This window comes from Hoplias malabaricus, chromosome 12 (genome assembly GCF_029633855.1).
Source record: "Hoplias malabaricus isolate fHopMal1 chromosome 12, fHopMal1.hap1, whole genome shotgun sequence".
Lineage (NCBI taxonomy): Eukaryota > Metazoa > Chordata > Actinopteri > Characiformes > Erythrinidae > Hoplias > Hoplias malabaricus.
Window position 1 is genome coordinate 21117731 of NC_089811.1, and position 20830 is coordinate 21138560.

General features: G+C 39.5%; 2 protein-coding genes across 13 annotated transcripts in view; one reads left to right on the forward strand and one right to left on the reverse strand.

The window, feature by feature from the left end:
- Positions 1–4630: 4630 nt before the first annotated feature.
- On the forward strand, positions 4631–8163 carry rpl8 (ribosomal protein L8). The gene is made up of 6 exons (XM_066686526.1): positions 4631–4763; positions 6115–6260; positions 6345–6486; positions 6591–6809; positions 7663–7778; positions 7958–8163. The coding sequence occupies exons 2-6, from the start codon at positions 6123–6125 to the stop codon at positions 8114–8116; spliced, it is 774 nt and encodes a 257-aa protein (XP_066542623.1). The 5' UTR covers positions 4631–4763; positions 6115–6122; the 3' UTR covers positions 8117–8163.
- Positions 8164–8427: 264 nt separating this feature from the next.
- usp9 (ubiquitin specific peptidase 9) overlaps positions 8428–20830 on the reverse strand; it is a 43350-nt gene continuing 30947 nt past the window's right edge. For 7 of the 12 annotated variants that reach the window (XM_066686514.1, XM_066686516.1, XM_066686518.1 and 4 more), the window contains 11 exons: positions 19761–19884; positions 19440–19665; positions 19203–19332; positions 17792–17977; positions 16993–17213; positions 15908–15996; positions 15520–15676; positions 15024–15236; positions 14193–14300; positions 11872–11967; positions 8428–10168 (listed from right to left, as the gene is read on the reverse strand). In XM_066686514.1, coding sequence (XP_066542611.1) covers positions 10031–10168; positions 11872–11967; positions 14193–14300; positions 15024–15236; positions 15520–15676; positions 15908–15996; positions 16993–17213; positions 17792–17977; positions 19203–19332; positions 19440–19665; positions 19761–19884 — 1688 coding nt within the window. In that variant the 3' untranslated portion in view covers positions 8428–10030. The remainder of the gene's footprint in view (positions 10169–11871; positions 11968–14192; positions 14301–15023; positions 15237–15519; positions 15677–15907; positions 15997–16992; positions 17214–17791; positions 17978–19202; positions 19333–19439; positions 19666–19760; positions 19885–20830) is intronic. The other 5 variants (XM_066686525.1, XM_066686524.1, XM_066686523.1 and 2 more) reach the window with 2 other exon arrangements.

Here is a 20830-nt window from a genome sequence, read left to right on the forward strand (position 1 = left end):
AATGTCACGTAGGGACATGATGATTTAAAGTGAAAGATAAAGCTGTGCAAGGAATTTTCCAGACCTTATAAATTGTTTGTGACACAGGTCACCACGGGCTCTTGCTGGTTACGGGACATGTATTTCTCTGACCACCAGTTAACCAGGTTCTGCACCTCTACTATGTAGGCTGTTATATCTGTCTGAAATCAGCCTAATCACTGATGTTCCGTCTGCAAACCAGTACTTATAGTTATACTGGTGGACAGGTGGGGGTCAGGTGGGGTCTTATGAGTTGAGGCCTTGTTGGTGATAATTACCTGGTAAAGGCAACACCAGGATGATAAAGATGGTTCAAACAGTTCATGGTTCATGGGGCTGCCATGACTGGCAGGTATAATAGGGGATAGTTTGGTGAAGGATCCACTGACATGGGGCTAAAATTTCCCCAAAGGGAATAATAATGCATTTCCTATTCTTCCTCTGAAATCAAGAGGTAAATGTGCTGGGGTTGACATTGTTGGAAGTGGACACTTTTTCCAAAAATAGTTTCCTGATATATGTGCCCTGCAAGGTGAGTCAGGACACTGTGGAGAGTCGGCATCTTCTGTGGATATCTTGGATCTGTTAATAAATAAATAAATAAATAAAAATGCTTTTACAGGGGCAGGGGTGATGGGTATGATGTGGGAGAGGAACAATGTGTCAAAATGTCTCACAAACATTTCATTACTCTGGGGCTGAGGGCAACAGGTCGATAGTTATCTGAGTTGCTGATGTTTATTTTCTTCAGCAGAGGCACTATTTTGGCTAACTTCAGGCATTTTGGGACAGTTGACAGAGACAAAGTTGGGCTGAAGTTTCAGTACCGTCCTTAAGTTTCTGTCCTGAGAGTCCATCAGGGCCTGCAGCTTGACCCTCCTCTGTACATTATACCATGAGTATTCAGTGAGGGGTGGGGGATTCTTGTTTCTGTCACATTGCCATTGTTAAAGCAAGCCTATACAGGTGCTGATCATAAAATTAGAATATCATGAAGAAGTTGATTTATTTCAGTAATTCCGTTCAAAAAGTGAAACTTGTATTCATTACACACAGACTGGTATATTTCAAATGTTTATTTCTTTTAATTTGATGATTATAGCTGACAACTAATGAAAACCCCAAATTCAGTATCTCAGAAAATTAGAATATTGTGAACAGGTTCAATCTTGAAGACACCTGGTGCCACACTCTAATCAGCTAATTAACTCAAAAAACTGCAAAGGCCTTTAAATGGTCTCTCAGTCTAGTTCTATTGGCTACACAATCATGGGGAAGACTGCTGACTTGACAGTTGTCCAAAAAACAACCATTGACACCTTACACAAGCAGAGCAAGACACAAAGAGCTGACACAAGAGCAGAGCTCTCTGTCCAAGCACATTAATAGAGAGGCAAAAGAAAGGAAAAGATGTGGTAGAAAAAAAGTGTACAAACAATAGGTATAACCGCCCCTTGAGAGGACTGTGAAACAAAACCCATTCAAAAATGTGAGGGAAATTCACAAAGAGTGGACTGCAGCTGGAGTCAGTGCTTCAAGAACCACCACCACACAGACGTATGTAAGACATGAGTTTCAGCGTCGCATTCCTTGTGTGAAGCCACTCTTGAACAAGAGACAGTGTCAGAAGCGTCTCACCTGGGCTAAAGACAAAAAAGACTGTACTGCTGCTGAGTGGTCCATGTTCTCTGATGAAAGTAAATTTAGTATTTCCTTTAGAAATCAAGGTCCCAGAGTCTGGAGGAAGAGAGCAGAGGCACAGAATCCATGTTGCTTGAGGTCCAGTGTAAAGTTTCCACAGTCAGTGATGGTTTGGTGTGCCATGTCATCTGCTGGTGTTGGTCCGCTGTGTTTTCTGAAGTCCAAGGTCAACGCAGCTGTCTACCAGGATGTTTTAGAGCACTTCATGCTTCCAGCTGTTGACCAACTTTATGGAGACGCACATTTCATTTTCCAATAGGATTTGGCACCTGCGCACAGTACCAAAGCTACCAGTACCTGGTTTAAGGACCATGGTATCCCTGTTGTTAATTGGCCAGCAAACTCACCTGACCTTAACCCCATAGAAAATCTATGGGGTATTGTGAAGAGGAAGATGCAATACGCCAGACCCAACAATGCAGAAGAGCTGAAGGCCACTATCAGAGAACCTGGGCTCTCATATAACACCTGAGCAGTGCCACAGACTGATCGACTACATGCCACGTCACATTGCTGTAGTAATTCAGGCAAAAGGAGCCCCAACTAAGTATTGAGTGCTGTACATGCTCATACTTTTCATGTTCATATTTTTCAGTTGAAATTAATAGAAATAAACACTTGAAATATATCAGTCTGTGTGTAATGAATTAGTTTATTCATTATTTTTACAAGTTTAATGAATAAACAAGAATTATTATACAAGTTTCACTTCTTGAATGGAATTACTGAAATAAATCAACTTTTCCATGATATTCTCATTTTATGACCAGCACCTGTAATGTGTTGAGCTTGTTGGTCAGTGAAACATTACTCTTTAGTCCATCTGCTGCTCTGCATAGTGTTCGCCCCGCTTCACCCTGTTCTATCATTTGGCTGGTGGACCAATGCATCAGATATGACTGTTGAGTTGGTATGGGTGGATCAGACACAGCAGTGCTGCTGGAGTTTTACACCCCTCAGTGTCACTGCTGGTCCACAGTATCCTGTGTCCACTGATGAAGGACTAGAGGACCACCAACACAAACCGTGTAGCAACAGATGTCTCTGACTTTACTTCTACAAGGTGAGTCAACAAGGTAGGCGTGTTTAACAGAGTGGACAATGAACGGACAGTGCTTAAATATCCAGCAGCACTGCTGTATCTGATCCATTTGTACCAGTTCAACACACAACAACATGTCAGCAACATCACAGTGTCACTACAGCACTGAGAATGATCCACCTCCCAAATTATACTCACTCTGTGGGGGTCTAAACTAACACACCATCCATACATCAGTGTCACTGCAGCGCCGAAAACGATCCGTGATGTAAAACATTGCCTGTTCTGTGGTGGTCCTATAAGCGTCCTGACCATTGAAGAACAGGGTGAAATATCAAAAACATTATACAGAGCAACAGATGGGCAAGAAAGCGTAACCTGTGAATTTCCACTATATATTTATGATTAAATATGTTATGTGTTTGTATGTTTCTCAATTAGAGATCACCAGTAATAATTCAGCAGTAAAAAAGGGCCTTAAATTCATAATCCAACAGTACCCTCTAGTGGAAATATTATACATGTTTCGTACATTCAAGTCGCTTTAATCTTCTGAAGGGTCATTATATGTCAATTTCCCAAACTGGGTTTAGCCATAGGCCTGGGCAGTATTCTGAATGAGGATTTTAAACTTAATGGAAAATGTATTCAGGACTACAGGGCATTTATTTAGGTGCCACAATCACGTAGACCATGCCATTATAATTACTGTAAACTAGCAGCAGGATGTGCTTACATAGCACTGCCACACAGCCTGTGCCACTAAAATGACTGACATGTACCAGGAGGGGGCATTACTACAGTGTCAGGTGCCTCTGTGTCGTGAAAACGGCACAGTACTGAATAATAAAGGATGTAAACACCTTGTAAAACCGATCCAGTTTATATTTTTATGTTTTGTTTCATATCATAAACACAAACACACACATTATATATATATATATATATATATATATATATATATATATATATATATATATATAATATAAATTATAAATATATATATAATATAAAATAAGTGTTCAAATATATACTGTTGTGTGTACATGTCATTGAATAAATATGCACTACAACGCGCTCAACTTTTGTTCAGAATCATCTTCTTATCACTGGTAAATCACTGGTGCGACTCAAAAGTGTCCGTAGGTGTGAGTGAATGTGTGAGTGTGTGTTGCCCTGTGAAGGACTGGCGCCCCCTCCAGGGTGTATTCCTGCCTTGCGCCCAATGATTCCAGGTAGGCTCTGGACCCGCCGCGACCCTGAACTGGATAAGCGCTTACAGATAATGAATGAATGAAAGGTGCTCTGTAAGCAACGGTTTTTGTTATAGCCCTAGTTGAGGAGAACATTGGAATATTTTATGTAGCATACAATTTAATTATTTCCATCTTAAAACTATGAAAATAACAGAACGTCAAACGATGCCAATCAGTGTTTTTGAAAGCGCTCTAATAATACACATACAGTTTGTTTAACTGAATACAATAAGTGCTGGATTCGATTTTGTATTTTTTCTGTGTGCAATAACTCAGGATTAAAGGTCGTTAAAAACATAAATAACAGGAATCGCGACTGCGTGCACGCGAAGGGGGTGCGGATTCTTACGTGGAAGTTAACGTTTCATAAAGAAAGCAAAATCGAGCCGCTGTTTACTTACGAAGTTAACTTAAACTAAATCAAACTCGAAACACTGTTTACTAAAGCTCGACAGGTCCGTTGTTATGAGGTTTATCGGTGCTCTATGTGGACTTGTCTTTCAGAAACGACGGTATCCCCACAGTAAAACCACAAGCAGTGTCTTATGAAAAGTTAAAGCACATTAGTGAAATACTCGCAGTGAGTATCGTTATCTCCCGGAGCGCGTGGTCTGGTGTGTGGAGTGAGCTGGGGGTCTACGGGAGAGACCTCCAGAGGCGCTGTGATGAATCTGAGTCCTCTTCTCCGGAAGAAATTCTCCCTCGCGCTGTGGCTCCTCCTTTCTCTCCTCCGCGGAGTGTAGGTATGAACGCCATTTGACTCTCTCCTGTGAATCCACGTTAAATCTGTTGTTTAATTTAACCATCCACTCGGATAATCGGTGAATAAACACTTTTGGGGCGTTAGTGTGTCAGTTACCACTGCTTTGTGTTGGTGTTGTGGGGTATTTGGAGCTATTTTCAGTGTTAGACGCTGAAGTGTTGAGTGTAGACTCGTCTAGGCCTCTCCTTGTGTGTGTGTCGCCGGTTAACACGGGGATGGTTTCGAGGGCTTTAACGTTGTGTTTTCACCCGTTTCTAAGCGCATGTCGGCGGATTTTTACCTATATACGGCTGTAGAGGTGGAGGCCTGGGGTTGTTTTTACTGTTGCTTGTAGCGAAACGGAGCCGGCTACAAGAGTAAGAGACCCCAGTCTTCACTGTGTGCAGTGTGTTTATTATTTTTGTTTTTATTTATTTAGTAATTTATTTAACTGCTGTGCTACCTATTAAATCTCACAAATGTTTTCTGATATGAAGTGAGTGAGGCACAGGCAACGCGAATGACTGGCTGTCTTATAAGTTTCCAGTGATGCTAAGCTAACCAGTCTTTAAAGATATTGCACCACTTGGGGGAATAAACATGACAATTTAAGTTTAGCCACAAGTTTTTTTTTTCCGTTTATGAATCTCATTTTCTGGACTTCGTATAGTATATGGTAATGATGACTTTGTGTTGTGAAATACATACTTAGTGACCATTTAAGTGTTTAAATCGGTCTTACTAATGTTAAGGTAAAGTTGTATCCTCCATTTTGAGTCACGGATGATTAATTATGTAGATTTCAAGTCGTTAAAATAAAGTCTGCTATTATGAGGTTTATTAAGCAATGTGGAGCCACTTCAGCTTCAGGGTCTTGGGGTCCTGGGTTTCATCTTTGCTTCAGGTCACTGTTTGTGAGTTCTCCCCATGTCTTCGAGTTTTAACCAAATGCTACAGAGTAACACGTGTTGGTAGGTAGACTGGCTGTAAGATTGTCCAGAGATGTTTGTGTGTAAGGGCGATTTACCTAAATTGGCCCAGTACTTAGTCCAGGGTGTTTTACTATGTTTATATCAAATGATTCTCGGTAGCGTGTGCCCACTGCAGTCCCAAACAGAATAAAATTCTTAGAGAATATGGAAAACAATAGTAATGGAGATAATTCATATGTTTAGTAAGTCGGTTGAGTCTTAATTATGTAAAACCCATTGGCTTAGTAAGGGGTTGTAAAATTTTACAAGTGGCACACTTTTCTTTATATAGGGCTGTTATAGTATAGTAGGCTGGAGGATATATTGTTATAATGGCGAGAGATGGTGGTGATTTCTAACATTATACTTTTGTTTTTCCAGAACCCACAATGGGACGTGTGATCAGGGCTCAGAGAAAAGGTGCGGGTTCAGTTTTCAAAGCCCATGTTAAGCACAGGAAAGGTGCTGCTAAACTCAGGCACATCGACTTTGCTGAACGCCATGGCTATATTAAGGGAATTGTGAAGGTAAAGACATCATGAGAGTTTCTTAATTACCTGTTTGCAGTCTTAAATATATGCAAACCCATGGCCGTTTCCCTTGTTCTACAGGACATCATTCACGACCCTGGCCGTGGAGCTCCCCTCGCCAAGGTGGTTTTCCGCGACCCATACCGGTTTAAGAAAAGGACTGAATTGTTCATTGCTGCTGAGGGCATTCACACCGGACAGTTCATTTTCTGTGGCAAGAAAGGTAAAGTGAACTGTTTACACTACACAACCCTGCAGTTGATTTTTTTGTTTTGTTTTGTCAAGTAGGAAGTATGGTTGTTGAATAACGTTAATACTCCTACACAGCTCAGCTGAACATTGGCAATGTGCTGCCTGTTGGCAGCATGCCTGAGGGTACCATCATCTGCTCTCTGGAGGAGAAGCCTGGTGATAGGGGAAAGCTGGCCCGTGCATCTGGAAACTATGCTACTGTCATCTCCCACAACCCTGAGACCAAGAAATCCAGAGTAAAACTTCCGTCTGGATCCAAGAAAGTCATCTCCTCAGCTAACAGAGCTGTAGTTGGTAAATACTTAATTATGGACATATATGGGTTTAGACCTGTGGGGGGTTTTTTTTTTTTTTTTTTTTTTGCTGGTGTCAGCAAAAGTAGGTCCTCTGCCACTTTATTTTAAAGGGTGATAAGATATACTTAATCAGTGAGCATTAGGAATATGTCGGTCATGTCCTGTGAATGTGAAAATGTAGGCATTTGTGGTAATCATGGGTGGACTGCTGTGCTTGAATAATGAAATAATTATGGGCCCAGTCTGTGTTGTACATTATGGGTAAAAAAACGTTTTTAAGCCAGATCAGTCTCTGGACAGATGACCTACCTGGTTACTGGTAAAGAGCCATGGTTGCAGCAGAAGGTATTTGCCGGAGTCTGCTGTCAGTTAACATTTAGATGTGTCCATTTGTGCACACAGAGTTTGCACTTCAAAAATGTTATTGGTGACCCAGCCCTTTTAATGCAATTGCCAGGCTCATGAGTAGTTTAAAGCAACATATGAGGTGCAATACTTGCAGGCGTTAATGTTCATCTTCGTTTGAGTACCTTACCAAATAACCTTATTGCACTAAAGGAAATATTAAAGTAGTGTTTCCGATTTGAGACATTAGGCATTTAATTTGTTAAAACTGGCATTTTACTGCAGTCCTTGTCAGTTTTGCCCATTTTCAGCACAGGGCAGACATGGGGAACTCTAGATCTTGAGGTCAGTTTCAGTGTTGCTGCTGTGTTCTGCTTATTATGCTGTTGAACATTCACAGTGAGGTATGAATGTTATGTAATGATCGTGACAGGAGTAAATTTGATATTTTCCCAAATCTGCAGTCGGGAAGCAATCAGTTTTAAAATGTTTTGTTTATTTTAAAGGTATTGTTGCTGGTGGTGGTCGTATCGACAAACCTATCCTGAAGGCAGGACGTGCCTACCATAAGTACAAGGTCAAGAGGAACTGCTGGCCTCGTGTCCGTGGTGTGGCTATGAATGTAAGTTTTAATCTCTGCAGATTTTGTTTCGTAACACACAGCACAGGTTTTCCTCCTCTTTTGCCTAATGTAATGTAGGAAACACTGCTATGGTATGGTTCTAATTAAATTTCTAGTTTAGACTTGTGATGTTGGTGTTTTTGCACTACTCTTCTAACTTGTTTAATTCCGTTCTCCAGCCTGTTGAACATCCCTTCGGAGGTGGTAACCACCAGCACATTGGCAAACCCTCAACCATCAGGAGGGACGCACCCGCTGGACGCAAAGTCGGTCTCATCGCTGCCCGTCGTACTGGCAGACTGCGTGGAACAAAGACTGTCCAGGACAAAGAAAACTAGTGTGTGTCTTCATAATAAAATATTTCCCAACAAATCCAGCATGCCTAAAGGCTTTTCTTCTTGCAAGGTCTAGATAAGTGTTACAGGGCAATTTATCACAATGATTATGCATTAAATATGAAACTAAGCAATTTTAAAAGCTTTGTATTTGAAGGTGCCTTACTGAAACATGACAAGATAGGCACAAATGTAACACAATGGGGGGAAAGAAAGTATACTACACTAGCCAAACATGAAGCAGTATTATTAGGGCTGACTATGCAGATGTTCTTGTGCCTAGATGTAAGTTAATGAAGATGAAAAACACTGCCAAGATTCAATGTTTCTTTATTCTTGAAGGGCGCAATGCGGTCTGTAGTATCTGTGCACAAAAAAAAAAAAGTTAACGCGGCTGTGGCTCCAGAATTCGTCTCACAATGGCCAAAACAAATCAGGAGGAAAAAAAAAAAAAAAAAAAAACTGTACAGTCAATATCTTTAAAAATAACACAAGGACAAATGTTCCTCTTAAATTCTATTTTTTTTCCTTTTAGTTGAAATACAACAAAATAAATTCTATAAAATTAAACAGCAAAATATTTAAATATTATATGGTGGGGGCAGAATAGTTTTATTTCCAGGAGTATTTGGTATTTTTCAACAATCAAAAAAGTTCAAGTTACCAATTAAATACAGTATTTACTGTTACCTTTACTCCTAAAGAATATTACTTTACCTAAGTTGCCACATGACTAACCAGCAGTTATTATATGATACAACCCTGCATTGTATGTCCATTCTGCTCCAATGAAGTGTCCCCAGACGGGCATGTGTTCAAGTAGAATAAGCAAATGTGAACAGTGTCTGAAGTCTATTGACTTTAGTGGCCAATGTCATATTTAAGTTTGTCTAAAACAAGGTTCAACCAAGGAGAGACAAACTAGCAAATTGAAAACAGTCCACTAATGCTCCAGGCATCCTGGCATAGCAACTTGTTGCATATACATTGTCTCTTTCTAAAATTCCAATAAATCAAAATTTAACCATTTATTCTCACCAAGAACTCACCACCGGAGTTTAAATTTGAGAAAACATGTGCAATTGAGAAGCCACACTTCTTACATTTGTTCAAAACAATGTAAATGTCATGGAGTAAAGGCTCTTCAAAATAGCTGTGGATTAAGAACTACAGATGTTATGATCACAGATTTTCCCTTTGGCCACACTAGTCCAGTGTGAAGCCATGCTAACATGTTACAGCATATTACCTAGAGCTTCCAAATGATTTAATTAATATCAGAACAGAAGAAAGGCAATGAAAGTTTCCATAACAATTGTGCAACACCACTTTCACATCAACCTAGCGTCAGTCAGAATCACCCACTCATACCATCATATCATGCCTACACTACAACCATCTCTAGCATGGGAGGTGTATAAGATTAAGTAAGAGTTGACGTGGATAAAATGATTTTGAGAGCTGAATGACCAAAATGGCCAAAAGGCAGACCAAACCTCACAACTGAGTACAGGTGATAAAACAGGGCTTTTTGTCTTTACAGTTTTTTTTTTTTGTTTTGTTTTTTTTTTGTCATTTTTAATTTTGTTTTTCAGAAATCTGCAAGTTCCCAAACAGCACGTGGTGCTGATGGTTTTGAACAGTCAAAACATTAATATACTATGTACACGGCTGTCTAATAAGACAAGTGCATCAGGCCTGGCTTATTACAACACCATACACAGTCCACTGCAGACGGGTTATAATACTGCAGGGCTGACAGTGAATGTTTCACCCCAGGGTTAGAAGAACAGGGAGCAGAACATTCTGGATACACAGGTTCTGGAGTGACGCTGCATGGTGGGGCCTGGTCTTGCTCTTCAGTCGAACAACTCCAGAGAGTGTGTTCGGATGGAGGAACAGGATGATGGTGTGGTGCTAGTCCTTCGTTTGGGCAGGTGGAACCTCTTCTGGGGGCTCCCAGTTCTCTTGTGCTCGTACTCCTGGGCGCTGAGGATTGTTCATATGCTGTGCTGCTGGACCCGTATATGGCTGCCCATGTGGAAGGTTGTTTTGCTGAAAAAAAGAACAAACTCCACCACATTAGTTTTAAATGAAGCCATGTTTCGTCATGTATGAAACATTTGTACCCCAAATCAAACTGGTTTGCCGAGACAATCTGGTATCCAAATTTTGCAGTGGTGGAAAGGGAACGTGTGAGATGTGCTGTGGTTGTAGGCACAAAGCCGTGGGCTGAGTGCCAAACATCAGTATATTATTTTATACACAACCCCAAGCTTTGCTTTTCCTAAAGACATCCATCACAACAGAAAATAACCCAGAACCTTGAAAATTCAGCTAAATAAAGCTGGTGTTGCACTTTAATTTTGCTAGCAAGTAATGAAATCCTGTTTCCTTATGTGAATGACAAAATGTAATCCATTATGTCTTGGTAAAGGTCTTCATTAGGTCTATATTACACCACAGCTCCAATGTTATTGGCCGAGAGATGTTCCAGGAGTGTCAATATTACACAATAACGGCACTCTGACCGAAGCCCTTCAGGTATCACTCCGCAAAAGAAATGTAACCTAACAAAGATGCCAGCGCTTACAAGACAGAGCTTTGCCTGGACTTTTTCACCCAACAGCGATCTGGTTCATTTTCCTTTTGCGGACAATATTTTGAACTGAGTAAATGGTTATGGAGCAGTGGACCATATGCTTTCTGATTTATAAACAAAAGAAAATGGGAGATAAATAAAAAGTAATTGGCTACATCCATGTGGTTTCTGTGATTGTGTTTAACTCGAGTCGAGTTCATTTAAAACAAAAAAAAAAGAAAAAGAAACTATTCTTCCTTGCGGAAGGTTGATTTAAAAAAAAATTTCACGGTCTTTATCCTAAAACCTAATAATAAATGACAATAACGAGCTATGGTATAATCGCAATAATACACTTTTTTGTGCTGTAACATGAGATACTGGCACTGGTGTGCTGTGTTCGTCAGTACATCAGTGCCAGTGTCTCATGTATATCTCACAATATAGCATAAACCTTAATTATTATAGTTTATTATTGTGCAAGAAATCACAGTATAGAAACATCTTTATTACACTAATGTGATGTGATTGTGATGGATAAAGGGGGGGGGGGGTGAAGAGAGGAAGATAATGACTCAAACATAAATAAACACTGCTTATTTGAGATTGATGTAGCTCTGAACACTACTGATCTTTTTCAAAAACATTATCTTAAAGCAGCTCTTTTTGGATCATTTCTACAAGTTAGTTTCTAGGTTTCAAACAGTATCCGTTGTTTATTCATGTACTTATATTTTTAACAAACCAAACCCATTGTTTTCTTTAAATGTAGGAATAATTACATGTCTTTTAAATGACATTCATCATGAGAGGGATTCAATTTCTAAAGTAATGACAAATCTACTGGACTTCAGAAATGATATAGATGTGAGTGGGTTTTAAAGTTTCTTGTAGAAGAAATGGAATGAACATTCAGATTAGTTATTTTCCCTGAAAGTAATGTATAATAAGTAAAATGAATCCCAACTCTGTTGACTTCCTGTATAGGTCTATTTTTACATGGATATCAACTTACATCTTTGCTGTGGTGATTACTTTTAAAAAGGTGGCAAAATTTAAGCCTTTCAATGGCAAATCAAAACCTTACTATACCTCTGTAGTAAGTTAGCAAATGTACTTGCAAAACCATTAAACAGCATTAGTAAATGATTATCCATATGAGGGCTATTTCTGTTACCTGCTGATACTGTGTCCCTGGAGAGTGGGGATACAGAGAGGTATCCTCCGGTGGAGATGAGTCCTGATCATCAGGGGCCTCTTGGTCATCTGGCTCCTGAAAGAAAATAAAACGGTCATCAATCAGAAATCTAACTCAAGGACAGCAGCACAGAAAGAGATGTACAAGTAATTTAACAAATTTACTTAAAAATATATATATATGGTGTATGTGAAGTCAAACAATAACCTGGCCCAAACAAACTCCTGTAGCCCTGCCCAGGTTTATGCCAAGGAAGAAGTATTTTATTGAAGAATAAAATACTGAATGAATACACATTCAATTCAGCAGTTAGAAGAATGTGCTTGTGTTTTAGGGTCGAATGTTAAAATACTGTACTTCCAAAAGATAGCCTTAGACTTTGGAGTTAATCAAGATGTCAGCAAAAAACATTGAATCAAATGGGAGACAATGACAAATATACACAGTACTGGACAATACAATTAACAGGGACACGACAAGCAACACGAGTGTGAGTGTGAGAGAGAGAGAGAGAGAGAGAGAGAGACCCCCTTGAACTTTTGCCCCCTTTTGCCACATTTCAGGCTTCAAACAAAGATATAAAATTTAAATTTTTTGTGAAGAATCAACAAGTGGGACACAATTGTGAAGTGGAATGAAATTTTTTGGATGTGTCAAACTTTTTTAACAAATAAAAAACTGAAAAACGTGGCGTGCAATATTATTCGGCCCCTTTACTTTCAGTGCAGCAAACTCACTCCAGAAGTTCAGTGAGGATTTCTGAATGATCCAATGTTGTCCCAAATGACTGATGATGATAAATAGAATCCACCTGTGTGTAATCAAGTCTCCGTATAAATACACCTGCTCTGTGATAGTCTCAGAGTTCTGTTCAAAGCACAGAGAGCATCATGAAGACCAAGGAACACACCAGGCAGGTCCGTCTTGAACAAGGAGAAGACTGATCAGAGATGCAGCCAAGAGGCCCATGATCACTCTGGATGAACTGCAGAGATCTACAGCTGAGGTGGGAGAGTCTGTCCATAGGACAACAATCAGTCGGGAGACACACCAAACATGTGGAAGAAGGTGCTCTGGTCAGATGAAACCAAAAATTGAACTTGTTGGCCAAAATGCAAAACGACATGTTTGGCGTAAAAGCAACACAACTCATCACCCTGAACACACCATCCCCACTGTCAAACATGGTGGTGGCAGCATCATGGTTTGGGCCTGCTTTTCGTCAGCAGGGACAGGGAAGATGGATGGGGCCAAATACAGGACCATTCTGGAAGAAAACCTGTTGGAGTCTGTAAGAGACCCGAGACTGGGACAGAGATTTATCTTCTAACAAGACAATGATTCAAAACAAAGCCAAATCTACAACGGAATGGTTCACAAATAAACATATCCAGGTGTTGGAATGGTCAAGCCAAAGTCCAGACCTGAATCTAATCGAGAATCTGTGGAAAGAGCTGAAGACTGCTGTTCACAAACGCTCTCCATCCAACCGCACTGAGCTCGAGCTGTTTTGCAAGAAAAAATGGGCAAGAATTTCAGTCTCTCGATGTGCAAAACTGATAGAGACATACCCCAAGCGACTTGCAGCTGTAATTGCAGCAAAACGTGGCGCTACAAAGTACTGATGCAAGGGGGCCAAATAATATTGCATGCCCTACTTTTCAGTTTTTTATTTGTTAAAAAAGATTGACACATCCAATAAATTTCATTCCACTTCACAATTGTGTCCCACTTGTTGTTTCTTCACAAAAAATTACAATTTTATATCTTTGTTTGAAGCCTGAAATGCTTCGCAAGGCACTGTATGTATATATATATATTTATTATTCTTTTTTTATAGACAAGCTGATAGATAGAACAAGCCTAAAGCCTTCTCTTGCATGCAAAGAATTGCATTTTTTTTCTTATCTGCAGAGAATGCTGAGAACTTATTTTGTTCATGCATGTTTATGTAACCTGGATCCGAGTCCTTTTCTTTGTGGTTTTACACCATAACAATAAACATATTTAAATAAAAAGCCCTCAAGCAGACATTTTATCAAAAGGACAGTCAAAGTACACTATAGCCAAGGCTTAGAGTTTTCGATCACTTCTTATATGACACATTAAGGTTTGAATTTGGGGAGGAAGAAACAGTTTGTGTTTAAAAACATTGAGATGAGGACAAGAAATAACAGTTAATAAGGAGCTGTGGTTTGTTTGTTTGAGGGAGAGGGTAATGGACTTGGCTACACCATGCCCTGTGAACACCAAGAGGTTACGCAGATGGCACCAATGTGGCCAGGGCATACGAATCTTACAGTGTGATGCTGCTGGCCTGTCACTTCCCCTGGCAAAAGTTGCTGTGGCGAGGACGGCTTCCGGCCTGCGTCCTCTTCAGACACCACCTCGTGCTTCATTAAGTGACACTAGTTTGAAATGGCAGTTAATAATGCATAATGTACACTGAGCAAGTGTCAAATGACGTAAAAGTGGATTTATCTATGTTAGGAAACATGAAAACTTTTAAAACGGCCATCAATTAAGCTAAACTGAAAAGGTCAAAGCTTACTTTGTTTAGCAAATAAAAGAAATCAAGCTCTCATAAATCAATGAAAACAAATTAAATTAAATTAAAGAATGGAAACACAGTAAACAGAACTACTCATTTGAACAAATGCCAAGGACTAGATTTACATTTTGACTGTGCAAAATAAAAGTCAGGAAATTAAATTGTCGAAAACTCAAAGCCCTACCTATAGTTAAAATCAGCACAAGTATTTTGCAGTCAAAAGTTTAGGAAATATTTTCAACATCAAAGAAAGTATAGCTAAGAATCCAAATATTTTACCATTTATTTTTCAATAACAGAAATGTCTAAACTAAGATAACGTGATGATTAATTAACTAAAAGAAAACCAACTGCTGATATCAATTCTAACATCTGACTATGAACAAATTTCAGAAAATATAAAACTACTGCAAATGTAAGCTGTGATAAAATAGGAATAACAATCTTTTTAAGCTCCTTTTGGCATACACTAGCTTTAAAATATGTTGTTACATTTTCAGCTAAATATTACATAGCTAAATGTCAAATAAAACATGCTGCAGTCGTTACGTCCGGTGAGGACGGAGCATTTTTCTCCTACCTCCTCAGGGCAAAGCTCACAGGCCTTGGCTAATGTCATGCGTGCACTGTGGGATCGCTCAAGGAAGTAGCCATTGGAGGTTTCATTGCTTTGGACAGGAGGTGACCAGTTGTTGTACGTATACTGGGCATTGCCAGTGTACGGCCTGCGCTCTAGTTCATCACCAAGCCACTCTACTGCCCATGTCCATTTTCTCTTCAGGTCTCCATTGCTCTGAAATTACAAACAGCAGGTCAGTTATGCTAATGAGGGTATGATAATTAATATGGTTATCCTACAGCAGAGGTCATCAAATAGACCTTTGACACAGGTCCTAGACAGGAATTTTACAATAACTTATAAGTGTGATGATATACCTGGCCAGTCTGATGCATGTACAGTTGCAGCTACATTTGTAATACCAGCCTGGAAATTAGATCCAAAGTCTGGATATGATTTCTCTGGACTATAGCTTTAAAGCTTGAAGCACATACATGATTATAATTGTATTTTGTACCTGTAAGATCTGATAGGCCACTGAGCAGTTGCTGAACAGAGCCACCATGCACTTAATGCACTGGTAGGCTCTCTTCTGGTAGTGGTTCTTGGAGCGCTGGATGGTGTCAAACAGCCCATCACGATCATCTGGGATACCCTTTAACACATTGTGTATCCTAAAGAAAAACACAGGGAAAATTACTGAAGGAGGCTTGAATAGACATTACAGTGAAGGGGGATAGAATTATCTCCATTTGTCTTTGTTATTCTTGACATTACCTGGAAACACATTCACACTTCATGTAAGCTTTACACACACACACATATTCTAATATTCTGACTATATTTAGATTTAATCAAGCAATTAAAGAAATGGCCAACTGACAGCATTGCCAGTTTAAGCTCACCTGTGAGTTTGCCAGGAGTCCTCAATGAGCAGAATCTGTAGCAGCAAGTCCAGGTAAGGCCTTAGCTCATATGTGTAGGAATATGCAACCTTCGAGAGGGAAAATTAAAAAATAAAAAGGAATAAACAAAGAAGAGTGGGAAAAAGACGACTTACAAAATTGACAAGGTCCAAATCATGGAACATTAAATATTATTTGAATAATTATAGATGACTTAACCAAGAGATCAAAGTTTAAAACTAATATTAGATTAACCCAATTTAAAAACCTGTGATATGAAAAGGATGGAAAAGGTCCGTAATGAATGTGGTTCTTATGTGAAGACCGAATGCTGTTCTGTTCTCTTTCATTCATTCATTATCTGTAACCTGTATCCAATTCAGGGTCGCGGTGGGTCCAGAGCTTACCCGGAATCATTGGGCACAAGGCAGGAATACACCCTGGAGGGGGCGCCAGTCCTTCACGGTGCAACACACACACATTCACACTTACAGACACTTTTGAGTCACCAATCCACCTACCAACGTGTGTTTTTGGACTGTGGGAGGAAACCCAAGCACCCAGAGGATACCCACGCAGAAACAGGGAGAACACACCACACTCCTCACAGACAGTCACCCGGAGGAAACCCACGCAGACACAGGGAGAACACACCACACTCCTCACAGACTGTCACCCGGGGGAAACCCACGCAGACACAGGGAGAACACACCACACTCCTCACAGTCAGTCACCCGGAGCTGTGTGACTGCGACACTACCTGCTGCACCACCGTGCCGCCATATTAAAATATTTAAAGATTCCAATCCCAAATGTCTAAACATTTTTGATAAGAACAATGTTTGCTAAAAGTCCATTACTTATAAAGAGGTGTAATTGCATTATTTTGCTATTAGATTTATATCAGAGCGATAAAATGATCTTTTTCACAATAATACCATTTATCACAATTATTTCTAAGCAATGTGTCGACCACAAAAAAGGCGACTATGACAAGCCTAATGATCTGTGGAGCTGACAGAATGAGTGTAGATACAAGGTAAGGTGTTCCTAATCCTGTGATCTTTCGCTGTAGTGTGCCTTACCTGCCACAGTAGCTCACTGAGTACAGTGGAGGAGAACTGAGGATTTTCCCAGCAACAAAATCGCAGCAGTTTAATGGTTTCCTCTGAGTTGCTACAGTCCTCAATGATTTTCTTCACATAGCTGGTCCGCACAAACAGGATCTCTGCGACTAGCTGCTGCAGAGGCATTATGGGTTGCGTCAAGCTAGGATCCCCATAGGGGTTTGGAAGTGGTGGGTTACCTATTAATAAAAATAGGCAGAATATTAGTTTGGACACTGGAAAAATGTATCCACTTACAGCATGTGTAGACAAATTACATTCATGCCCTCAGCTCCAGGCAATGCCACCTAGGCACTAAAACCTGGAGATGGCCAGTTTGTCAGTCACATGAGACAGAGCAAGGATGTGAATCATCACTGGGCAGTGAAGTCTCAAGTTGAGAGTGAAATTTTCAGACCCCTAAAGTACACAATACCAAAAGATCTGCTCATCCACCACTTCTTCTGAAAATAAGAGTGTAAATACACAGTTTATCTCACAGATGTAACAGACTCTGCTCTACCAAGGAAGGCTTTACAGATACTGGAATTATGTAGGGTGCTTCTTATATCTGTAGCTCACATTTAGCACACATCTGACAATACTACACTTATGTATCCTGTTTAATTTCCAGTTGTTCTATGAAAATTAGAAACTAACAGGATTAGTTGCAAATGCACAACTGAACATACCTGTCTTCAACAGGGAAATGCTAAACTAACTAAAGTCACTAACAAAATGTGCTTAAAAAAGGTTTGAATATAGAAAATAGGCTTACCATTAATTGAGGACTGCATACGGGTTGCTACATCGCAGCAGCGCACAAGTTGCGATACCACCGTGTACAGCTTTCCTAGCTCAGCATACTGGTACTTAATGGGTGGACCTGGGCCCTCATCCAGAGCCACTAGCATGAATGTGGCAGGCACACTAAGCTTCAAAAGCTGGGTCTTCTCTGCCAAGCCTGTAGCAGACAGCAGATCCAAGTTAAAATTCTGCTACATCTGGTGTGCTCCATTTTATAATGTAACATTATTTCAAATTAAACATCGTTCTTGTTCGTGTGTGATGAAATGTAGATATGTCCACCTCTAAGGAGTAAATGGAAAATGTGTGCCTCTACAGCTATAGGATTATTACTGTAATTTATTACAAAAACTGCACTAGTGATAAAACAGTTAAGCAGCACAGTTGTCTAAAATATATTGCCTTAGTTGTCATCTTTCTGTTGTTCGAATCTCAACTTATTATGAACTTTTTTTTAATGATGCATAATGACAGTTTCTGTCCTTATTGGTGCTTGTCCACCAACCAGGAACCTAAACGGTTCAAGTTTGCAAACTAAATTTGGAACCGTTTGGTGAGTTTCCACCGACATAAAGTGGTTCACAAACCAGAAAGGTTAATTCCCAGCTGGAACCAAAGAAGAACTGTTTTTTCAGAGCGAACGGTGACATTGTCCGTGTATGGAGAGGAATTAGTGCCAGATTGAAAAGCAATCACTGCAATAGAATAATGTGAAATGCAATCCACACACACACGATTGCATTCCTAAACTAACATGAAGAATGTGTGCCAAAATTAAAAGCAAAACCGCTATTACATTTATTTCACGTTGCTTGAACTCTTTAGTGAAAAACAATACATGACAATTTGCATTTTACAAATTGCATACTGAATATTAGTGTCAGAATTGAATACAGTCACCTCGAAATTTAACCAGTACACAAATATATTGCTTTACATTTTGAGATACTTTAAAACAAAAACATCTCATTGAAATGCAATACACGTGAGATTACTTTTAAACACAGATGCGGAAAACTTGCTTTAATGAAAAACAAATTTTCATTACATTGATTTAATATCACTCTGTCTCTTACCAGAAAAAACAATACACATTGAATTCCATTTAAAGAATAAAATGCTGAAATTGTGTCAGAACTGAACACACACCACAGAAAAATGCAATCAGCTCAACTGTATTGTATTCCACTGTGTGACGCTGTGAACGGGCCAAAGCAAAATGTAAAGCAGGGTTGCATTTCAGCTGAGAGCAGTGCTGTATTCGTGCCACAAGTGAAAAGCAATCGCTATCCAATCACAGTCGTCTACCAAATTTGGGGCGTGGTCCTTCAAAGGCTTTGGTGTTCTCTTGATAATTGTAATTAACTATGCAGGTTGCTTACCTAGGTTGGCATACATGACAAACAGATTGAAGTACTGCTGCAAGTGACGGCCATGCTCAGACACTTCTCTCCGTAACAAGTTGAGTACAGCTCGGAACAAGTGGTCACTTAAGCTCAGATTATCACAGCCCTAGCACAAAACCAGAAACAAAACATTACCATCAAGATTGACAAATTGAAAAGCAGTTTAAATAAATTTCTTTACATTTTCTTGGCATTTCATACTGTCAAGCTCACCTGACTGGATGGTCCTGGTGAGGCAACCGGTGATGGGTAGGGTCCATCTTGCAATGAGAAATGAGCAATAAATACTACGAGTTTAGAGAAAGCGCCCCGGACCTCAGCACTGGGGCACTCAAGCAGGTATTCAGAGAAGCGGTTTGGGTAGGCAAAGAGGGCATTGTGTGCAAACCAGCAGCGTACATTCTTGCTGTGTCGAAGCAGGACGCACAAGGCATCATACCTAGAATGGCATTTGAGTGAATCGTTAATCATTCCTATGTTTAAAACTTTTCACTACTCCCAAAATCCCATATAAACCTTAGCCCATATACATACCAATCACTAGCAGGGCCACGGACAACTTTCTTCGTGTGGAATCCTGTGCTGAAGAGAAACCTAGCAGCGAGCTGAATACTAATCATCGCTATTTCTTCTGCTTCAGGCAAAAGATGGTCTTGGCCTAATTAAGGCAGAAATAAACAAGGTTAAACCAAAATTACTTTCCAAAATGCAAATAAGTAATGCATATTCAGAATTCAAATACAACAGCACATTTTAACACCAGCTGTCAACTACAACAAATGAATGTCATCCAAAATATATTCTCAATTACACAGATAATCCAACTAATATTCAAATCAGGAGAAAGCCATAGAACAACTCTATTTCATTCTTATTCTATCTGATGACATTATTGTGTTATATTTGGAATAAATTAACCTGAAAAGTCGGGGGGGGGGGCTTATAAAGTATCTCTATAATTTCAGTCCTACATATATTTACTATTTATTAGTTATTTTAAACATAAGTTTATTATTCACACACACACAATTAGTTTATTTTAATTTTTTTTGGTATATATTTCTGTCATCCAAGGGCATTGGAATGAGTTTGATACTGGTGATACATATTTGCTAAGGCAAAGCCCACACCATCCCCAAAATATTAGAATATTAGCTAGCTATAAGCTGATTCCTATGTAGATAAGGCAGTAAAATACTGTATATATAATGTTGAACAGCATTTAATTAACATTAGTCATGCTGTCCCAAACAGCAAACTCTGGAACTTTACATACTACACTACAGGAAGCACTGCTAAGGGTGGTATATTATTATTTATTATTATTTTTTTTTAAAACATATAATTCAGTACAGCAGTACGCAGTTTGGGACGCGGCCAATGCCTAATGTTAACTTGCTGCATGTTGAGAGTGCTATTACACAGCTAATATTAACATTCACTAACTCTTATACCCTCCTAATGTTACCCTAATAAGACATAATATAGAAGCCATAACTGTAATTAGCCGTCATTGTTATCTGTTGTTCCCTCGTTACTGACCTCAAGCACAGAACTAGGAAAACTAACTTTATAAACCAGACACGTCGATGAGGTGAATTGGA